We start from the raw sequence: 17,964 nt of genomic DNA on the forward strand, positions 1-17,964 counted from the left end.
TTATTTATTTATTTATTTATTTATTTATTTATTTATTTATTTATCGAGACAGGGTCTGGCTCCGTTGCTCAGGCTGGACTGCAGTGGCATAATCATAACTCACTGTAACCACGATCTCCCAGGCTCAAGCGATCCTCCCACCTCAGCATTCTGAGTAGCTAGGATTACAGGTGCACCACCACACCCGGGTAATTTTTTATTTTTTGTAGAGACGGGGTCTGGCTATGTTGCCCAAGTGATCCTTCCACCTCAGCATCCCAGTGTGCTTGGATTACAGGCATGAGACACCGCGCTGGGCCTGACATTTTTCTTTTCTGCACATTCTCTAGCTGTGTAACTTGCAACTCTCTTCAGCTCTGTGCCTGCAAAATAACTAGACATTCTGTTACCAACAGAGGATGGCCAGATGAGACTGGTCCAGCCGTTATACCTGCACCTTCGTGGAGGCCATTAAGAGTATCCCTATAGGCCGAGTCAGCTGCTGTAAGGCAGAGCATGGATTTCCCCCCGGGGACTAAATCCCATTCTTGAGCTCCAGAGGCTTTGTTCCTACCACTGTACGCCACCGCGTGGGGTGCCCTGGGAACCCGCCTACCTCCCTACTGCCCTGAGGGCGGACAGAGATGGTCCTAGCAGGTGTGGGAGATGAGGTAGACGATGTCTTCAGTGGGGTCCAAGGCTCATCTGGACCCAGTTCTCAGCCAAGGGGCGGTGAAGGGGGCGTCAGAAAACGCAGGAGCGGCTCCCAGACCCTGGAGGGGACTCAGGGAAGCAGAGGCACTTTCCTCGGCCGCTCCGGGGCCTCCCCAGCTTGCCCTCCCCAAGAGAAGAAGTCCCCGGGGGAGAGCTGCCCAGGACCCCTTCCCATGGGACGTCTCAGCCCCGCCTCCCTCATCTAGGGACAGTCAAGGGGCTCAGAGCAGGAGTAGCGCGTGCGCGGCCCCCACGTGGCCTCCCGGAACACCTGCCCACAGTGCCACACCTAGATCGCTCCTGTCTTTCACAGAACATCCTCGGCCCTGGCACGGCCTCCAACGCCTTGACCCCGCAGGGGAGGGGGACGAAGCTCCTTCGCTCCCGCAGGAGCGTCAAACACCTGTGGATCCGGCCTCAGCTTCCCGAGCCTGAATCAATGCCTCTAACCACGTGGGCGCTCAGCCGCGACGGGACCACAGAAATGGACCAGCGGCCCGTTTAAGGAGCGACAAGGCCCAGCCCTCTCCTGGACTGTGGCGACGCCATCTCCCTGCGCCCCCAGCGCGGCCGCTTGGCTTTTGTTTGAGGTGACTCTGGGCCGCAGCATCCTTCCCTGCGCCCTGGGTACCGGCGGGACTACATTACCCAGAAGGTTTTGGCTCCAGCCGCAGAGATGCTGAGCCAATCTGCGCTGAGAAAAGGGTCGTTTCCGCTTTGGGACCAATAGGTCGGGGAGGTACTTCCTGTATCACTTCAGTGGCGGTCATTTTTGCAGCGCTTGGGTGCATCCAGACCGTCAGAGCTTTGGGAGCGCTTTGTTTGGCGAGAGAGTCGGAAGGCGCGAGGGGAGGGGTCCTCCCGCTGAACAGTCGGGGGTCTAAGGGTCGGCGGCGGCGGGGTTGACGGCTTTGCCCAGGTCCCTGCGCCCGTCGCTGTCAGGTCCCGGCCCCGCTCTGCCCAGACTCCAATGGCTGCGGCTGCGCTGAGGGCCCCGACTCAGGTGAGCGCTGCGTCCACTGGACCTCACCCTCCTTCATCCTCACTCAAATTCTAAAGCCCAGTAAGGGGTGCCTTCTTGGGTCGCTAGGGTCGAGATCCTCATGTCCAGTACAGTGGGGGCTCGTGGGTGGAGTCCCTATTTCCAGAACTTGGGTGATGAGGCATGGAAGAAGGTGACAGGCAAAGGGACCGGCGTTTCTAAACTCTTGGAGATGGAGTGAAAAAGGTTCATACCTGGAGTGCCAAAGTGAGGAGTTTTCCCTCAATTCTTAGGATGCTAGGAGCTGTGGAGGGTTGTGTACAGAAGCGGCGTATGGTCTGAGTTAGGTCTTTCTAAGTTTTCCAAAAACCTCATGGAGTTAGACTAGAACAGAATGGAATAACACAGAATCACAGGGAGATTGAGTTCTTGTGCAAGGTCCCACAGTTGCTAAGAGGTAGCACTGAGGACTGGAAAGCTGAGGCTCAGAAATAATGCAGACATCATCAGTCCATCTGGCTCTGTCCTGGTCAGGAATCCAGGGAAGCCTGAATCAGTAGAGCCCTGTATGGTCACCTGCCTTTCATGATCTTTGGCTTTCCACAGGTGACTGTGTCTCCAGAAACACATATGGACCTCACAAAGGTGAGTGGAGGGTGTCCCAGGCCCTCACTGGTCCTGGCCCCATCCTGGGGTTTCTTCATGTATCTTTTTTGCCACCATCCAGTTCTTTGACCTAAGGACTCTTCACAAACCCCAAGCTTGACATCCTGATTCTAGACTGGTGGTTATTTGTAGAAGTTCTTATTGCTGGCAGACAATGGAATGAGGTGTGAAAGGTTGTCCCGCCTAGGTACAATAATACGTAAAGTTGGCAGTGAAGCTGAGCTGGTTCAGGGGAACCCAAGTCTCCTTTCTTTCTCATGGGAACTCAGAGCAGCAGGGCAGGACTCAGGTCTGGAATGGCTCTGAGAAATTGGGTGTTTTTTTCTGGAGGTGATGGGAACAATGGGAGGTTTAGAGAAGAGGAGGGAGGTTATCTGACACTGGTCTCATCAGGTTCACTGTTAATGCAGCATAGAGAATACTCTGTGGGTGTGATGGAGGCAACCAGGGAGGAGGCTACTGCAGTGGCCAAGGTGAGTTTTGATAGTGGCTTCACCAATATGGTGGCTGTGAAGGTAGAAGAAGTGGCTGGATTCTGGGTCAGATTTTTAATTAGGCCTGCTTGCATTTTCAGATTTTGAGGGTAAGAGATAGTAGTCAAGCATTACTCCAGGCGTTTTGAGTTTAGCATCTGGGAGGATGGAAGCTCCATCAAATAGCATGTAATAGGATTGATTTTATTTTTATTTTATTTTTTTTTTAGACAGAGTCTCACTTTGTCACTCAGATTGAGCAGTGGCTCTATCTCAGCTCATTGCAACCTCCACCTCCCAGGTTCAAGCGATCCTCCTGCCTCAGCCTCCTGAGTGGTTGGGACTACAGACACATAGTACCATGACCCTTTTTTTCTTTTTTTTTTTAGTAGAGACAGGGTTTCACCATGTTGACCAGGCTGGTCTCGAACCCCTGACCTCAGGTGATCCACTCGTCTTGGCCTCCCAAAGTGCTGGGATTACAGGCATGAGCCACCATGCCCAGCCAATTAATTTTCATTAAGGATAACAGGAGTTCTGTCTTTAGCTATTATCATAGTCTGAGATGTTCTAAAGAATGATATATGGAGACATCAAGTGAGTAGCTGTCCATGTACATCTGGAATTCTAGAAGCGGTTTAAGACAGAGAAATCCAAAAGGTGGTGGCCAGCGTTTGGCCCAGAATAGCTGTGGGTCACAATTAGGAGTGGGTAATCCTGGTCATGAAGGTAGTGCTATTAATAACCCAGGAAAGGGCTGGGCGTGGTGGCTCACACCTGTAATTTCAGCACTTTGGGAGGCCAAGGCAGGCAAATCACTTGAGGTCAGGAGTTCTAGACCAGCTTGGCCAACATGGTGAAACTCTGTCTCCACTAAAAATAAAAAAATTTGCCAGGCATGGTGGCGGGCACCTGTAATCCCAGCTACTACGGAGGCTGAGGCAGAATTGCTCGAGCCTGGGAGGTGGAGGTTGCAGTAAGCCAAGATCACACCACTGCACTCCAGCCTGGGTGACAGAGTGAGACTCCATCTCAAAAAAAAAAAAACCAAAAAACAAACAAACAAAAACAGAAAAGGAAAGGTCAGGGCTATGACTGTGTCTCGTGCTTGGACACGTGGTAGAGGTGGTGAACATCACAAACAGTTGTGGAAGAAAAGTGGTCATGGGAAGATTGTAGGAAAGAGGATGATCTGGTATATTAGTCCGTTTTCACGCTGCTGATAAAGACAAGTCTCTAGGAAGTTCCAGACTTTCCCACATTTTCCTGTCTTCTTCTCAGCCCTCCAAACTGTTCCAACCTCTGCCTGTTACCCAGTTCCAAAATTGCTTCCACATTTTCAGTTATCTTTACAGCAGAGCCCCACTTTACTCATACTGATTTACTATATTAGTCCATTTTCACGCTGCTGATAAAGATGTGCTCGAGACTAGGTAATTTGTAAGGAAAAAGAGGTTTAATGGACTCATGATTCCACGTGGCTGGGAAGGCCTCTCAATCATGGCAGAAGGCGAAAGGCTCGTCTTGCACGGCAGCAGACGAGAGAATTTGTTCAGGGGAATTCCCCCCTTATAAAACCATCAAATCTTGTGAGACTTATTTACTATCATGAGAGCAGTATGGGAAAGACCTGCCCCCATGATTTGATTACCTCCCACCAGATCCCTCCCATGATGTGGGAATTGTGGGAGCTACAATTCAAGATGAGATTTGGGTGGGGACACAGCCAAATCATATCATCTGGTAAGTGGTCAAGGCTTCCAAGGCATTGAGGACATAAGACAGACATGGAGACAAAGAAATAATTGGTAGAAGATGACACTGAGGCCAGGTACAGTGGACTGTATCCCTGCAAAATTAATATGCTTAAACGCTAATTCCAGTGTGATGGTATTTGGAGGTTGGGCCTTTGGGAGATAATTAGGTCATGAGGGTGAAGCCCTAATGAATGGGATTAGTGAGTGCTCTTAAACAAAGAGGCCAGAGAGCTACTACCTAGTGCTCTTTCCACCAAGTGAGGATATACGAAGTCAGCAGTCTACAACCTGGAAAGAGCCCACACCAGAACCTGACCATGCTGGCATTCTGATCTCAGGCTTCCCGCCTGCAGATCTCTGAGAAATAAATTTCTGTTGTTGATAAGCCACCCAGTTTGTGGTATTATGCTAGCAGCCCAAACTGATGAAAACACTAGGACTAGTGCTTATTCACCATGGTAAAACCTCACCAGGAATTTGTTGTGACCCTTGATGTGTCTGGGGAAGGTGTCAGTCAAGCAGTTGAATAAGTTTAGTAGTACAAGTGTTCATCTGTATGTGTCATTAGGTTCGAGGTAGAGAGCCACTGAGAGTCTGTGCCACCGAGGGCACTGATTTTGAAAGAAGGTTAAGAGGTGAGAGGAAGGTTGTTGACTGAAGAGGGGACATCAAGTGCAGCACAAGTGGAGGACGGTCATCAGTGTCTGACATCAGTGATTCTTGGTGGCTGAGGTTGAAGCAAGGAACAGAGTCAGGAAGATAGCCCTTCAGAGCAGGATGGGGGCTGTCTATGACAGTAGGAACCATCAGAGGTCTGTGTAGCACTGAATGCTGTCTCAATTTGGTGGGCAGAAGGGTTGAGGTGGCTATGGGAGTGAGACTGAGCGAGAATGGTTCAAAGAATGATGTGCACATGGAGAGGGAGTGTGAACTGAAGGACCCAGTCCCCTGGCATTGAGGACTTAAGGGTGAAAGGTGAACCCACATTTGATTGTGTCTAGGAGGCACTATCTGAAAGATTCTTGAGGAACTGCCTGACAAGAAAGGATACACCCCTACATACTGGGCCCAAAGTTTTGATGTGGTGCATCCTGCCCACCTCCTGGTTGGTACTGTAGAAGGATACAGTGATCACTGGACCATGAAGAGAGAGTGGGCATCTGTGTCACCAGGGTGTGTATTTTCTTTTCTTTTTCTTTTTTTTTTTTTTTTTTTTTTTTTGAGACAGAGTCTCGCTCTGCCGCCCAGGCTGGAGTGCAGTGGCGCAATCTCGGCTCACTGCAAGCTCAGCCTCCCGGGTTCACGCCATTCTCCTGCCTCAGCCTCCTGAGTAGCTGGGACTACAGGCGCCCGCCACCGCGCCCGGCTAATTTTTTGTATTTTTAGTAGAATCGGGGTTTCACCGTGGTCTCGATCTCCTGACCTTGTGATCCGCCCGCCTCGGCCTCCCAAAGTGCTGGGATTACAGGCGTGAGCCACCGCGCCCGGCCATGGTGTGTATTTTCTTAAGGTGGGGATGAATGAGTGGGTGGATGAACTTGATGTGGAGGCGTTGATTGTGGAGTGACCTGTCCCCATCATGACAGGGCTGTGTGACCTTTGAGGACATCGCCATTTACTTCTCACAGGAAGAGTGGGGACTTCTTGATGAGGCTCAGAGACGCCTGTACCTTGAAGTGATGCTGGAGAACTTTGCCCTTGTAGCCTCACTGGGTAAGGCCCTAACACCAACTCCAGTGTCTTGGTCTGTCTGTGCTCTTTTGCTGACTTCCCCATTCTCTTGGGATATGTGCTGTGGGAGCCAGCACTGTGCACTGCCTGAGCAGCCCTAACACCTGCTGCCCAGTGGTCTGGGAAGTGGGTGTTCTTCAGTCAGCCGAATGGATCTCTCTTGCTTGCTTTCTTCTTGGCTGGGTGTCTGTGTTCAGATCCATGACACCTTGTGTCCCAAGTTCCCTGCACCCCCATCTGCTAGCTGACATTTTCTTGTGGCTACCTGTGTCATGATTGTAGTCATTGTCATGGTCTATACTTATGGGGACAGTGGGCTCTTCTTACTCACTCCTTCTAGTTTGTTTAATCATAATAACTTTCTTTCCCATGGGCTGTTTTGTGCTGAGTCGTTCTGCATCAGTGCTGATGACTCACATGTTCTGTCTTTCTGGTAGGACTTAGCTTCATGAAGGTCCCACACAGCTAGACAACTGAGGGTGTGCGGAGAAACCTGGTTGCTTTAAAGGGTGAACATGGTCTCAGAGAAGGCCTGGGCTTGTTGACTGGCAGCTGGTTGGGGGCATGATATCCAGGCTGTTTTCAGGTCACATAAGGAGCCTGTCCTGTCTTCACCACTGTTTGGGTGCACATGCCACTGGCCAAACCTTATTTCTATATTTTCTTCCCTGTACTTGACACTTTTCTGTCTTATTATTTTTATCTATGACTTCTAGCACCTGGCTACCTCCACCTTTCTGATCTTCATGCATCATCTGCTCCTCTGCACTGCTCCCTCTGCAATGTTTTCCAACATTGACACAAACATAATGTCTCGTGAAGTATGTATATATTATTACATGAAGATATGTGATCATATGACTTGCTACTCAGTTTCAATTGTATTTTCCTGGGCTTGGGCACAGTCAACCTTCTGCACAGCATGCAGGTGTCACCAGCAGACAAAGTCCTCCTGAACACTATGTGGTGAGTTTTAGGAATTGGAAGGCTACTCAAGGATAACTTTTGAGGCTGTTGGTAGAGGAATGGTTTGAAGACAATGCCATTCCCTGTCCTCCATCCCATCCTTGTGTCCTTTATTTGGTGAGGCCTCCCTCATTCTGTGATCTTCAGAGATCCAGTATTGCAAAGCAACCCCTTCCTCAACCTGCCCTCAGCTCCATTATCCTCAAAACAAACCTGGTGAATCATTCCTTTGGTATGTGTATAATGGGGCTTCCTGCTCTCAGCATAGTCAATGTATATTTCATCAGCAGTTCTCTGCTTTCAGGTTGTGGCCATGGAACAGAGGATGAAGAGACACCTTCTGAGCAGAATGTTTCTGTAAGAGTATCACAGTCAAAGGCAGGTTCATCCACACAGAAGACTCAATCCTGTGAGATGTGTGTCCCAGTCCTGAAAGATATTCTGCGTTTGGCTGATCTCCCTGGGCAGAAACCATACTTGGTTGGAGAATGTACAAATCATCACCAGCACCAGAAGCATCACAGTGCAAAGAAATCCTTGAAGAGGGACATGGACAGAGCCTCATATGTGAAGCGCTGCCTATTCCGTATGTCATTGAAGCCCTTTCGCAAATGGGAGGTTGGAAAGGACCTCCCAGCCATGTTGGGGCTTCTGAGGTCCCTGGTCTTTCCTGGAGGCAAGAAACCCAACACAATTACTGAATGTGGGGAGGACGTTTGCAGTCAAAAAAGTCATTACAAGTCACGTGAATGTGGGAAGGCTTCCAGGCACAAACACACTCCTGTTCATCATCCAAGAGTCTACACTGGAAAAAAGCTTTATGAGTGTAGCAAATGTGGGAAAGCCTTCCGGGGCAAGTACTCACTTGTTCAGCACCAGAGAGTCCATACTGGAGAAAGGCCTTGGGAGTGCAGTGAATGTGGAAAATTCTTTAGCCAAACCTCCCACCTGAATGACCATCGGAGAATCCACACCGGAGAAAGGCCTTATGAGTGCAGCGAATGTGGAAAATTATTTAGACAAAACTCCAGCCTTGTTGACCACCAGAAAATACACACTGGAGCAAGGCCTTATGAGTGCAGCCAGTGTGGGAAGTCCTTTAGCCAAAAAGCCACCCTTGTTAAACACCAAAGAGTTCACACTGGAGAAAGGCCTTATAAGTGTGGTGAATGTGGGAATTCCTTTAGTCAAAGTGCCATTCTTAATCAACACCGAAGAATTCACACTGGAGCAAAGCCTTATGAGTGTGGCCAGTGTGGGAAATCCTTTAGTCAAAAAGCTACCCTCATTAAACACCAGAGAGTTCACACTGGAGAAAGGCCTTATAAGTGTAGTGAATGTGGGAAATCCTTTAGTCAAAGCTCCATCCTTATTCAACACCGGAGAATTCATACTGGAGCAAGGCCTTATGAGTGTGGCCAGTGTGGAAAGTCCTTTAGCCAAAAGTCAGGCCTCATTCAACACCAAGTGGTTCACACTGGAGAAAGGCCTTATGAGTGTGACAAATGTGGGAATTCCTTTAGCCAGTGCTCCAGCCTCATACATCACCAAAAATGCCATAACACATAGAGGCCTCATGAATGCAGCAAATGTGGAAGCGCCTTCAACTCAAGATCTATCATCATTTAGCTCCTGAAAGTCCACACTTAAGTAGAGCCTTAGACCTACAGGGAATGTGCTGTCTCTGTAGTACTGTAGCAGTAGAGGGCCTTTGTGAGGGAGCCATCTGCCTAAAGTTGAAACTCATTCTTCCTTGTTTGTCTGGTAGAAACCATCTACCCTCTGCCACCTTGCACAGTGGGCATTGGTCACACTGATGTGCTAAGGCAAGGCAGACATTTGTGTGTTCTCTTAGTCTTTGGAGGAAATCTTGAGCAACCTAAGCCTTGAGAGAAAATTCATTCTTTTTTCTGACTGATCACAGCATACATGTGACCCAGTTTTGGTCAGGAGGGCCCAGCCTTGGTTCTGCTGGACGCTTATGTGCAAGGATTCCCTTTATGTAAATTCTTGGTCTCACATGACACCTGGTCATTCTTCTAGCCTCCAAGTCACCACCTGGTGAATGGCTGCCTCACATTGCTCCAGTTTGTGCACTAATAAAAGCCTTATATTTGAATCTACTTGTAGTCTTGGGGTTTTGTTTACTGTGTGGGGTGGCTGGGAAACAGACTTCAACTCTATATGAAGGAATGGACAGCTTTTGTGGGCCTCTGCAGGAGAAGTAAGATGACGGAGTAATTCTCATTCTGGTTTTGGTCCTACTTGCTTTGCTACCTAAAATCTAGGAAACAGTGCAAGGTTTTGGCTATTCTTTGTGGCCTGGATCCCTATTCTTTCTGTGAGACTAGAGGTCATCCTGAGGAGAGGCCAGCTGTTATGACAAGCACCTGTGCTTCAGGGAATAGGACAATTTTATTCCATTGTTTCCAGAGGATGTCATATGATGCCCAGCGCTGTTGAGATTTTCATGGGGTTCTATAAGGAGACATGCCCTGATATCAAACATTCCATAGGCTGATGTCGCTCAGAAGACAACGGGAGTCACGTATGAACTGTAATTGGTACAGAAATACTGTACTCTGTGTACTGTAGCAAACTAGTTGGAATGTGCCTCTTGTAAAAGTACATTTACAAATCTTTCCGTGACTGTGGCTTTGAGCAGTCATAGGACCTAGAAATCTCTGTATGTCCAATAACTTAGGTTATTGTCAGCAAAAATAAAGGTTTTTTTGTTTGTTTGTTTGTTTTGTTTTTAATTGTTGACTTTCTAGGTTGTTCACCTCAAGTTCATTGCTATAGAGGTAGAAAAAGGAGGATAAAGATAATAGAAGTCCTATAGGCCAGGGATATATTGATAGGTCTTGTGATTTCCACCAGTGTTGCTGTTGTCTCAAATTGCCACAGCGTTCATTGCTTGCCAACATTTCCTGCACGGAGGGACGCATGGTTGCCCTTCCCCAGGCCTGAAGAGAGAGTGCGGTCAACATGAGATTGCAAGGCATTCTGGTTTTTGAAAGGTGGAAGATCAGATACTTTACTTTGAAACGTGTTTTACAAACTTTCTTGATGTATAAGTGATGTGCCATAGTTTACATCCATTTATGGTGTATAATTTGAAGAGTTTGTCATATAAGCCTGTGAAACCATCATAATCATGATCATGAACATATTCATGATTCACCTTTTGTTGTTTTACAATCTCTGCGTGCACTTTCCAGGCCTTCAGGAGTCCCGTCATTTACTTTCCCTACAGGAGAATAGTTTGTGTTTTCTAGGATTTTATGTGAATTGAATCATAAAATACTACATTTTTCCTGATGATGCACAATTTTTTTTTTTTTTTTTTTTTGAGATGGAGTCTCACTCCGTCACTAGGCTGGAATGCAGTGGCGCGATCTTGGCTGTCTCCAACCTCTGCCTCCTGGGTTCCAGCGATTCTCCTGCCTCAGCCTCCTGAGAAGCTGGGACTACAGGCATGCGCCACCATGCCCAACTAATTTTTGTATTTTTAGTAGAAATGTGGTTTCACCATGTTGGCCAGGATGGTCTCGATCTTTTGACCTTGTGATCCGCCAACCTTGGCCTCCCAAAGTGCTGGGATTACAGGCATGAGCCACTGTGCCAGCCGATGCACAATTATTTTTAAGATTTACCAGTATTGCTTATGTGAATAGTTCATTTGTATTGCTGAGAAATATTCTGTGGCTATGTCAAAATTTGGATAAACAGTTGGATGCTTTCCAGTTTTGGGCTGTTGCAAATAATGCTACTATGAACATAGGCATATAATTCTTAATATGCAGAAGTGCTTTATTTCTCCTGTGTTAGCAGTACAGTGTATGTGAATGCTTCACTTTTAAAGACACGACCAGACTATAACCTGACTCTACCATCTGCATTCCCATCAATAGTATGTGAAGCTTCCCATTTCTCTACATTCTTGCCATGCTTGGTATGGTTAGTCTTTTTAATTTTAGTTGTTTTAAGCTGTATAATAGCATCTCTCTGTGATTTTATTGCATTTTTCTGGTATTTTATGGTATTGAACACTTGAACATCTTGTGTCAAGTTGCCACCTGTATATCCTCTTTGGAAGAATGTTTATTAATGTCTTTTGCTTATTTTTAAATGGATGTTGGTGATATTTTCTTTTTCATTAATAAATAGATATGTATAACAAAGACATGTTGGAACTTTACTCACTCTTCAGTAATGTGATGCACTTCTTTGCTAAATGATAAAATTGTTTTCAAATACTGGGAAAATACTTTCTCAATTTTTTGGTCTATTCTATTCACAGTGTAACAACCTCAGCTGGGCACAGTGGCTCACGCCTGTAATCCCAGCACTTTGGGAGGCTGAGGCGGGTGGATCACCTGAGGTTGGGAGTTCGAGACCAGCCTGACCAACATGGATAAACCCCGTCTCTACTAAAATTACAAAATTAGCCGGGTGTGGTGGCGCATGCCTGTAATCCCAGCTACTAGGGTGCTGAGGCAGGAGAATCACTTGAACCTGCGAGGTGGACGTTGCAGTGAGCTGAGATTGTGCCATTGCACTCCAGCCTGGGTGACAGACCGAGACTCCATCTCAAAAAACAAAAACAAAAACAAACCAAAAAAAACCCTCAGACACTATATACCTGAAACACTACCTTCATTTACAAATTCTCCTTCACTTTCTTAGGTCTAACCATTCAATGAAACAAATAAGCCCTGGCTTTTAATATTTGCCAATTTCCCTGGTAAAATTCTCCCACCATGGCCAATTATAAGTTGTCAAAATAATGTCATTGAATATGAATTGAGAAGAAGTGGGTAGTGTCACACCATTGTATTCTATTTTCACCATGCCGATACAGTAGCCACAGATAACCCCAAGAACATGTATGTAGGAACATACAGCCTGTGGTGTGGCAAGACTGATGCCCTCTTGAAGTGAAGATGTCATAGTCACCTATGTTCTGAAGCAGTAGCATAGGTATCATCAAAATGCTTCTCTCCCCCAGTGGTCATGAGTCTTGGCAAGAAAGTCTGAAGATGTCAGCAGCTTCACGTTTTACCCTAAAAACTCCAGGCCGGGCGTGTTGGCTCACGCCTGTAATCCCAACACTTTGGGAGGCCAAGGTGGGTGGATCACAAGATCAGGAGATGGAGACCATCCTGGCCTCCATCTCTACTAAATGGTGAAACCCCATCTCTACTAAAAGTACAAAAATTAGCCAGTTGTGGTGGCCCACAGCTACTGTGCCTGTGATCCCAGCTACTCGGGAGGCTGAGTCAGGAGAATCACTTGAACCCAGGAGGTGGAGGTTGCCGTGAGCCAAGATCGTGCTATTGCACTCCAGCCTGGCAACAGACAACAGAGGTGAAACTCCGTCTCAAAAACAAAACAAAACAAAACAAAAAAACCTCCAGCCTTGTTGACCACTATAAAAAGAGTCCTAAAAAGGATGTAAAGGATACTGCTTTCTGGAGGGCGGATACAGGGATCCATTGTCTCACAGCTGCGCAAGACATCACTTTTGTTCATGATTCCCTATGAAATGTTTCTGAAAACAATTTCTTTTTTTTTTTTTTTTTTTTTGAGACGGAGTCTCGCTCTGTCCCCCAGGCTGGAGTGCAGTGGCCGGATCTCAGCTCACTGCAAGCTCCGCCTCCCGGGTTTACGCCATTCTCCTGCCTCAGCCTCCCGAGTAGCTGGGACTACAGGCGCCCGCCACCTCGCCCGGCTAGTTTTTTTGTATTTTTTAGTAGAGACGGGGTTTCACCGTGTTAGCCAGGATGGTCTCGATCTCCTGACCTCGTGATCCGCCCGTCTCGGCCTCCCAAAGTGCTGGGATTACAGGCTTGAGCCACCGCGCCCGGCTGAAAACAATTTATTAGCCTCTTTCTCCTTCTTTGGCCTTTCACCTTCATTGGCCTTTGGAATAGGCCTGCTCACTATAGAACAATGTATATATAAGAGTAAAACAGGCCGGGCGCGGTGGCTCAAGCCTGTAATCCCAGCACTTTGGGAGGCCGAGATGGGCGGATCACGAGGTCAGGAGATCGAGACCATCCTGGCTAACACAGTGAAACCCCGTCTCTACTAAAAAATACAAAAAAATAGCCGGCCGAGGTGGCGGGCACCTGTAGTCCCAGCTACTCGGGAGGCTGAGGCAGGAGAATGGCGGGAACCCGGGAGGTGGAGCTTGCAGTGAGCTGAGATCCGGCCACAGCACTCCAGCCTGGGCGACAGAGCGAGACTCAGTCTCAAAAAAAAAAAAAAAAAAAAAAAAAAAAGAGTAAAACAGTAAAATGATTAGGAAGTGACAACTTTTGAATATTTATTACTTGTGTTTTTACAAGTGGCTTAAGTGAAATCTAGTTGTCTTAAGTTCTGCATATTTAAAGTACACAATTCCTATGTTAATACGTACTTAAACCCCTGAAACTATAAGTTTCCACCTGCCCTTTTTAGTTCATCCCTCTTAACAAGTAATGGGTACAAAAACATATTTTTCCTCTTCTAATGGATATTTTCAAGTATATACACAAATGGAAAAGACTATGTTCAGAAGCACTATGAAACCTTCCTAAATGGTCCATATTACTTATCATTTAGTAGCTGTTCTTGTTTCAACTCTTTTCACACATAATTATTTTACTTACAATTCCCACATCTTGTCATTCAATGCTGCATCTCTTCAGAATGCATTTCCAAGCATAAGAGCTCTTTCATAATTCCTATAACTTTATCAATCATTATTTAAGACATCATAAAATATATCATCAGTGCTCAGTTGCCTCGAATTGTCTCCAAAATTGATTTTTAAGACAAATTCATTGCAATCAGATCCAAAACGAATCTATATGGCTATTAATAGTTTCATCTGGTGAGTCTATAATAATATATAGCTACCACTTTTTATTATTATTCTTGAAGTTGATGAGACATTTGTCCAGAATTTGCCACATTCTGGAATGGTGTGTGTTTTTGTTTTGTTTTGTGTCTCTCCGATGTCATTTAATATGCTGACCCTTTCTCCATATTCCTGTGCACTAGATATTAAGGAAATGGGTAATTGAACTCTGGTCCTGCAGATAGGTGTGCAATAGTAACACACTTACGCAGTGTGTGACTGTGTTGTGTGTATATGTGTGTCTATTCACAGGGTGACATTCACAGACATCTGGAGGCTTAGAGATTATTGAAAAAGGAAAAAAGGAAGAAGCACTTTGTTTCTGCTTCCTCTAAGACATCTGAGAAAGTTTCTCAACTGATTTGAAATGTGAAACAATGCCAAAACAATTACCATAGATCCAGTAATAGTGCTTCTTGGTTTTACTCAAATGAGTTAAACACTTATGTCCACACAAAATCTTGTACATTAATATTTATAGCACCTTTGTTCATAATTGGCAAAATTTGGTAGCAACCAAAATGTCCTTCAGTAAGTGAATAGATAAGTGTGGTACATCTAGAAAATGGTATATTTTTCCACATTAAAATAAATAATAAAAGATGTGGAAGAATCTTAAATACATATTTTTTTTTTTTTTTTTTTTTGAGACGGATTCTTGCTCTGTCACCCAGGCTGGAGTGCAGTGGCTGGATCTCAGCTCACTGCAAGCTCCGCCTCCCGGGTTTACGCCATTCTCCTGCCTCAGCCTCCCGAGTAGCTGGGACTACAGGCACCCGCCACCTCGCCCGGCTATTTTTTTGTATTTTTTAGTAGAGACGGGGTTTCACTGTGTTAGCCGGGATCGTCTCTCGATCTCCTGACCTCGTGATCCGCCCATCTCGGCCTCCCAAAGTGCTGGGATTACAGGCTTGAGCCACCGCGCCCGGCCTTAAATACATATTTCTAAGTGAAGGGATCTGATATGGTTTGGCTGTGTCCCTACTCAAATCTCATCTTGAATTGTAACTCCCACATGTCATGGGAGGAACCCAGTGGGAGGTGATTGAATTATAGGGGTGGGTTTTCCCCCCGCTGTTCTCATGACAGTAAATTAGTCTCACGAGATCTGATGTCTTTAAAAACAGGAGTTTACCTGCACAAGCTTATTCTCTTTGCCTGCTGCCATCCACCTAGGATATGACTTGCTCCTCCTTGCCTTCATTAATTGTGAGGCTTCCCCAGCCATGTGGAACTGTGAGTTCTCCATTAAACCTCTTTCCTTTGTGAATTGCCCAGTCTTGGGTATGTCTTTTTCAGCAGCACAAAAATGGACTATTAAAGGATCCAAACTAAAAGGACTACATACTGTGATTTGAACTATATGACATTCCAGAAAAAGCAAAACTATGGAGACAGTAAAAAGTGAGTGGTTGCCAGGGGCTTGGGCTAAGGGAGGAAGGGATGAACAGGTGGAGCATGGAAGACTTTTAGGGCAGTGAAACTACTCTGTGAAACTACCATGGTGTGTACAAGTCACTATACACTTGTTAAAACCCATATAACGTCCAGCTAGAGTAAATCCTAATGTAAACTATAGATTTGGGATGATAACTATATGCCAATGTACCATAAATTGTAACAAATATACTATTCTAGTGGGGAATGTTTATAGTGGAGAGGCTGTAACATGCATAGGGGCAAGGGATATGTGGAAGCTCTGTAATTTTTTGCTCAATTTTCCTATGAACCAAAACTGCTCTAAAAAATAATCTATTAAAACTTTACCAGCCTGAGCAACATGGTGAGACCCCGTCCCTACAAAAAATCAAAAAATTATCGGGGCATAGTGGTACAGGTGCACACCTGTGTTTCCAGCTACTCTGGAGGCTGACGTGGGAGGATTGCTTGAACCCAGGAATTCAAAGCTACAGTGAGCTCAGATTGTGCCACTGCACTCCAGCCTGGATGACAGAGTGAGACTCTGTCTCAAAAAAAAATTAAAATTAACTAATTTGTAAATCAGTTTAAAATATTTATTTAGCAATATTTGTGCTGTGTATGTATTTGTGTAACCCAAGGGAGATTCATGTTAACAAATTGAATTTGGTAAGCCAGTTATTTCCATGAGCAGCCTAGTTAATTTATCTACTTAAACAACAAAAACAAGTAGATATACAGATTTTTCTGGCACTTTTCAAGCTTACTATTTCCCTATTTTGACTATTAGCCTAAGAAATTGCCATAAGAGCTGTGTGTACCTGTAGCCCCAGCTACTTGGGAGGCTGAGGCGGGAGGATCACTTGAGACCAGGAGTTTTAAACCAGCTTGGGCAACATATCAAGAACCCTGTCTGTATATATATATATATATATATATTTTTTTTTTTTTTTTAATTAGCTGGGCACAGTAGTGAGTGCCTGCAATCCCATACACTCAGGAAGCTGATACAGAAATGTCGCTAGAGCCCCAGAGTTTGAGGCTGCAGTAATATATGATCCTGCCACTGCACTCCAGCCTGGGCAACAGAGCAAGACTCTTCCTCAAAAAAAAAAAATTACCATTAGACACTCAAATATGCAGACAAAATGAGTCCTTTGTGGAGTCACTCAGAAGAGCTCCCCACCTACCTTTCTATATGAAATCATGCTGGAGCCAGACCTTCTCCCTTTCTTTTCAGACAGGACTTCAATTCAGCAACTGAAAAGCTATCTGCTCTACATGTCTTCAGGGTAAACTTTTCCAGAGTTAAGCCAAATGTACTCATAGACTTATATATGAGTGCACTAAAAAAAGCAAAGTAAGTCTATGTTCAGTTCAATTAATTATGTTCAATATTCTTTTTTTTTTTTTCCTGAGACGGAGACTCGCTCTGTCACCAGGCTGGAGTGCAGTGGCGTGATCTCGGCTCACTGCAATCTCCACCTCCTGGGTTCAAGCGATTCTCCTGCCTCAGTCTCCCAAGTAGCTGGGACTACAGGTGTGTGCCACCACACCCAGCTAATTTTTGTATTTTTAGTGGAGATGGGGCTTCACCATGTTGGCCAGGCTGGTCTTGATCTCTTGCCCTCATGATCAGCCTGCCTCGGCCTCCTAAAGTGCTGGGATTACAGGCATGAGCCACCACACCCGGCCTAGCCACAAGATTATTAATAGTTGTGATGTTTAATGTTTTGTGCCAACTTGCCTGCATTAAGGGCTACCGAAATAGTTGGGAAAACCTTAATATAGGATGTGTCTGTGAGAATGTTTATGGAAGATACTAGCATTTGAGTCTGTAGACAACGTAAAGGGGATCTGGCCTCATCAGTGTTAGGGGGCAACATCCAATGCTTTGAGAGCCAAAATAGAACAAAAAGGCAGAGAAAGAGCAAGTTACTCTCTTCTTGTCCTGGGTCATCCATCTTCTTCTGCTTTCCAACATTAAAGTTCTTGGATCTTGGGCCTTTGGACTCTGGAACATACAAGAATGACCCTCACCCAGTTCTCAGGCCTTCAGCCTCCAACTGGGAATTTCACCATAGGCTCCCTTGGTTTTCAGGCCTTCAGATGCAGACTGAATACCACCCAACTTCGTGATTTACCAGGTTGCAAAAAGCATATCCTGGGACTTCTTAGTCTCCATAACTGGATGAGCCAATTCCCATAATAAATCCCCTCTTGTACATCTATGTACCCTATTGGTTCTGTGTTTCTCTGGAGAATCCTAACACAATGGCTTTCAGCAATTTTCATTTCACAACTGTTTTTCTGAGATAATCTCAACTCCCCTCGCAGGCACTGTCCCTGCAGTAACAGTATCAATGATCA

The 17,964-nt window shown here is 45.7% G+C and overlaps 1 protein-coding gene across 3 annotated transcripts; it reads left to right on the forward strand.

The window, feature by feature from the left end:
• Nucleotides 1-1,418: 1,418 nt before the first annotated feature.
• ZIK1 (zinc finger protein interacting with K protein 1) lies at nucleotides 1,419-11,454 on the forward strand. Of its 3 annotated transcripts, none has more exons than XM_050768665.1 (4): nucleotides 1,419-1,696; nucleotides 2,282-2,320; nucleotides 6,158-6,284; nucleotides 7,573-11,454. In XM_050768665.1, the coding sequence occupies exons 1-4, from the start codon at nucleotides 1,664-1,666 to the stop codon at nucleotides 8,835-8,837; spliced, it is 1,464 nt and encodes a 487-aa protein (XP_050624622.1). In that variant the 5' UTR covers nucleotides 1,419-1,663; the 3' UTR covers nucleotides 8,838-11,454. The 3 variants fall into 3 exon arrangements, with proteins under 3 accessions (XP_050624622.1, XP_050624624.1, XP_050624623.1); XM_050768667.1 differs by lacking the exon at nucleotides 1,419-1,696 and adding an exon at nucleotides 5,573-5,744 and having other exon boundaries at nucleotides 1,712-2,320; XM_050768666.1 differs by lacking the exons at nucleotides 1,419-1,696; nucleotides 2,282-2,320 and adding an exon at nucleotides 4,208-5,744.
• Nucleotides 11,455-17,964: the final 6,510 nt, after the last annotated feature.

This window comes from Macaca thibetana, chromosome 19, assembly GCF_024542745.1.
Source record: "Macaca thibetana thibetana isolate TM-01 chromosome 19, ASM2454274v1, whole genome shotgun sequence".
Classification (NCBI taxonomy): domain Eukaryota; kingdom Metazoa; phylum Chordata; class Mammalia; order Primates; family Cercopithecidae; genus Macaca; species Macaca thibetana.

Excerpts from the sequence above, each read along its gene's own strand:
- ZIK1 (XM_050768665.1), top strand. The coding sequence starts at position 1,664 with ATGGCTGCGGCTGCGCTGAGGGCCCCGACTCAG. Across the intron at positions 2,321-6,157 it reads CACATATGGACCTCACAAAG|GGCTGTGTGACCTTTGAGGA; the intron begins GTGAGTGGAGGG and ends CCATCATGACAG. Across the intron at positions 6,285-7,572 it reads TGCCCTTGTAGCCTCACTGG|GTTGTGGCCATGGAACAGAG; the intron begins GTAAGGCCCTAA and ends CTCTGCTTTCAG.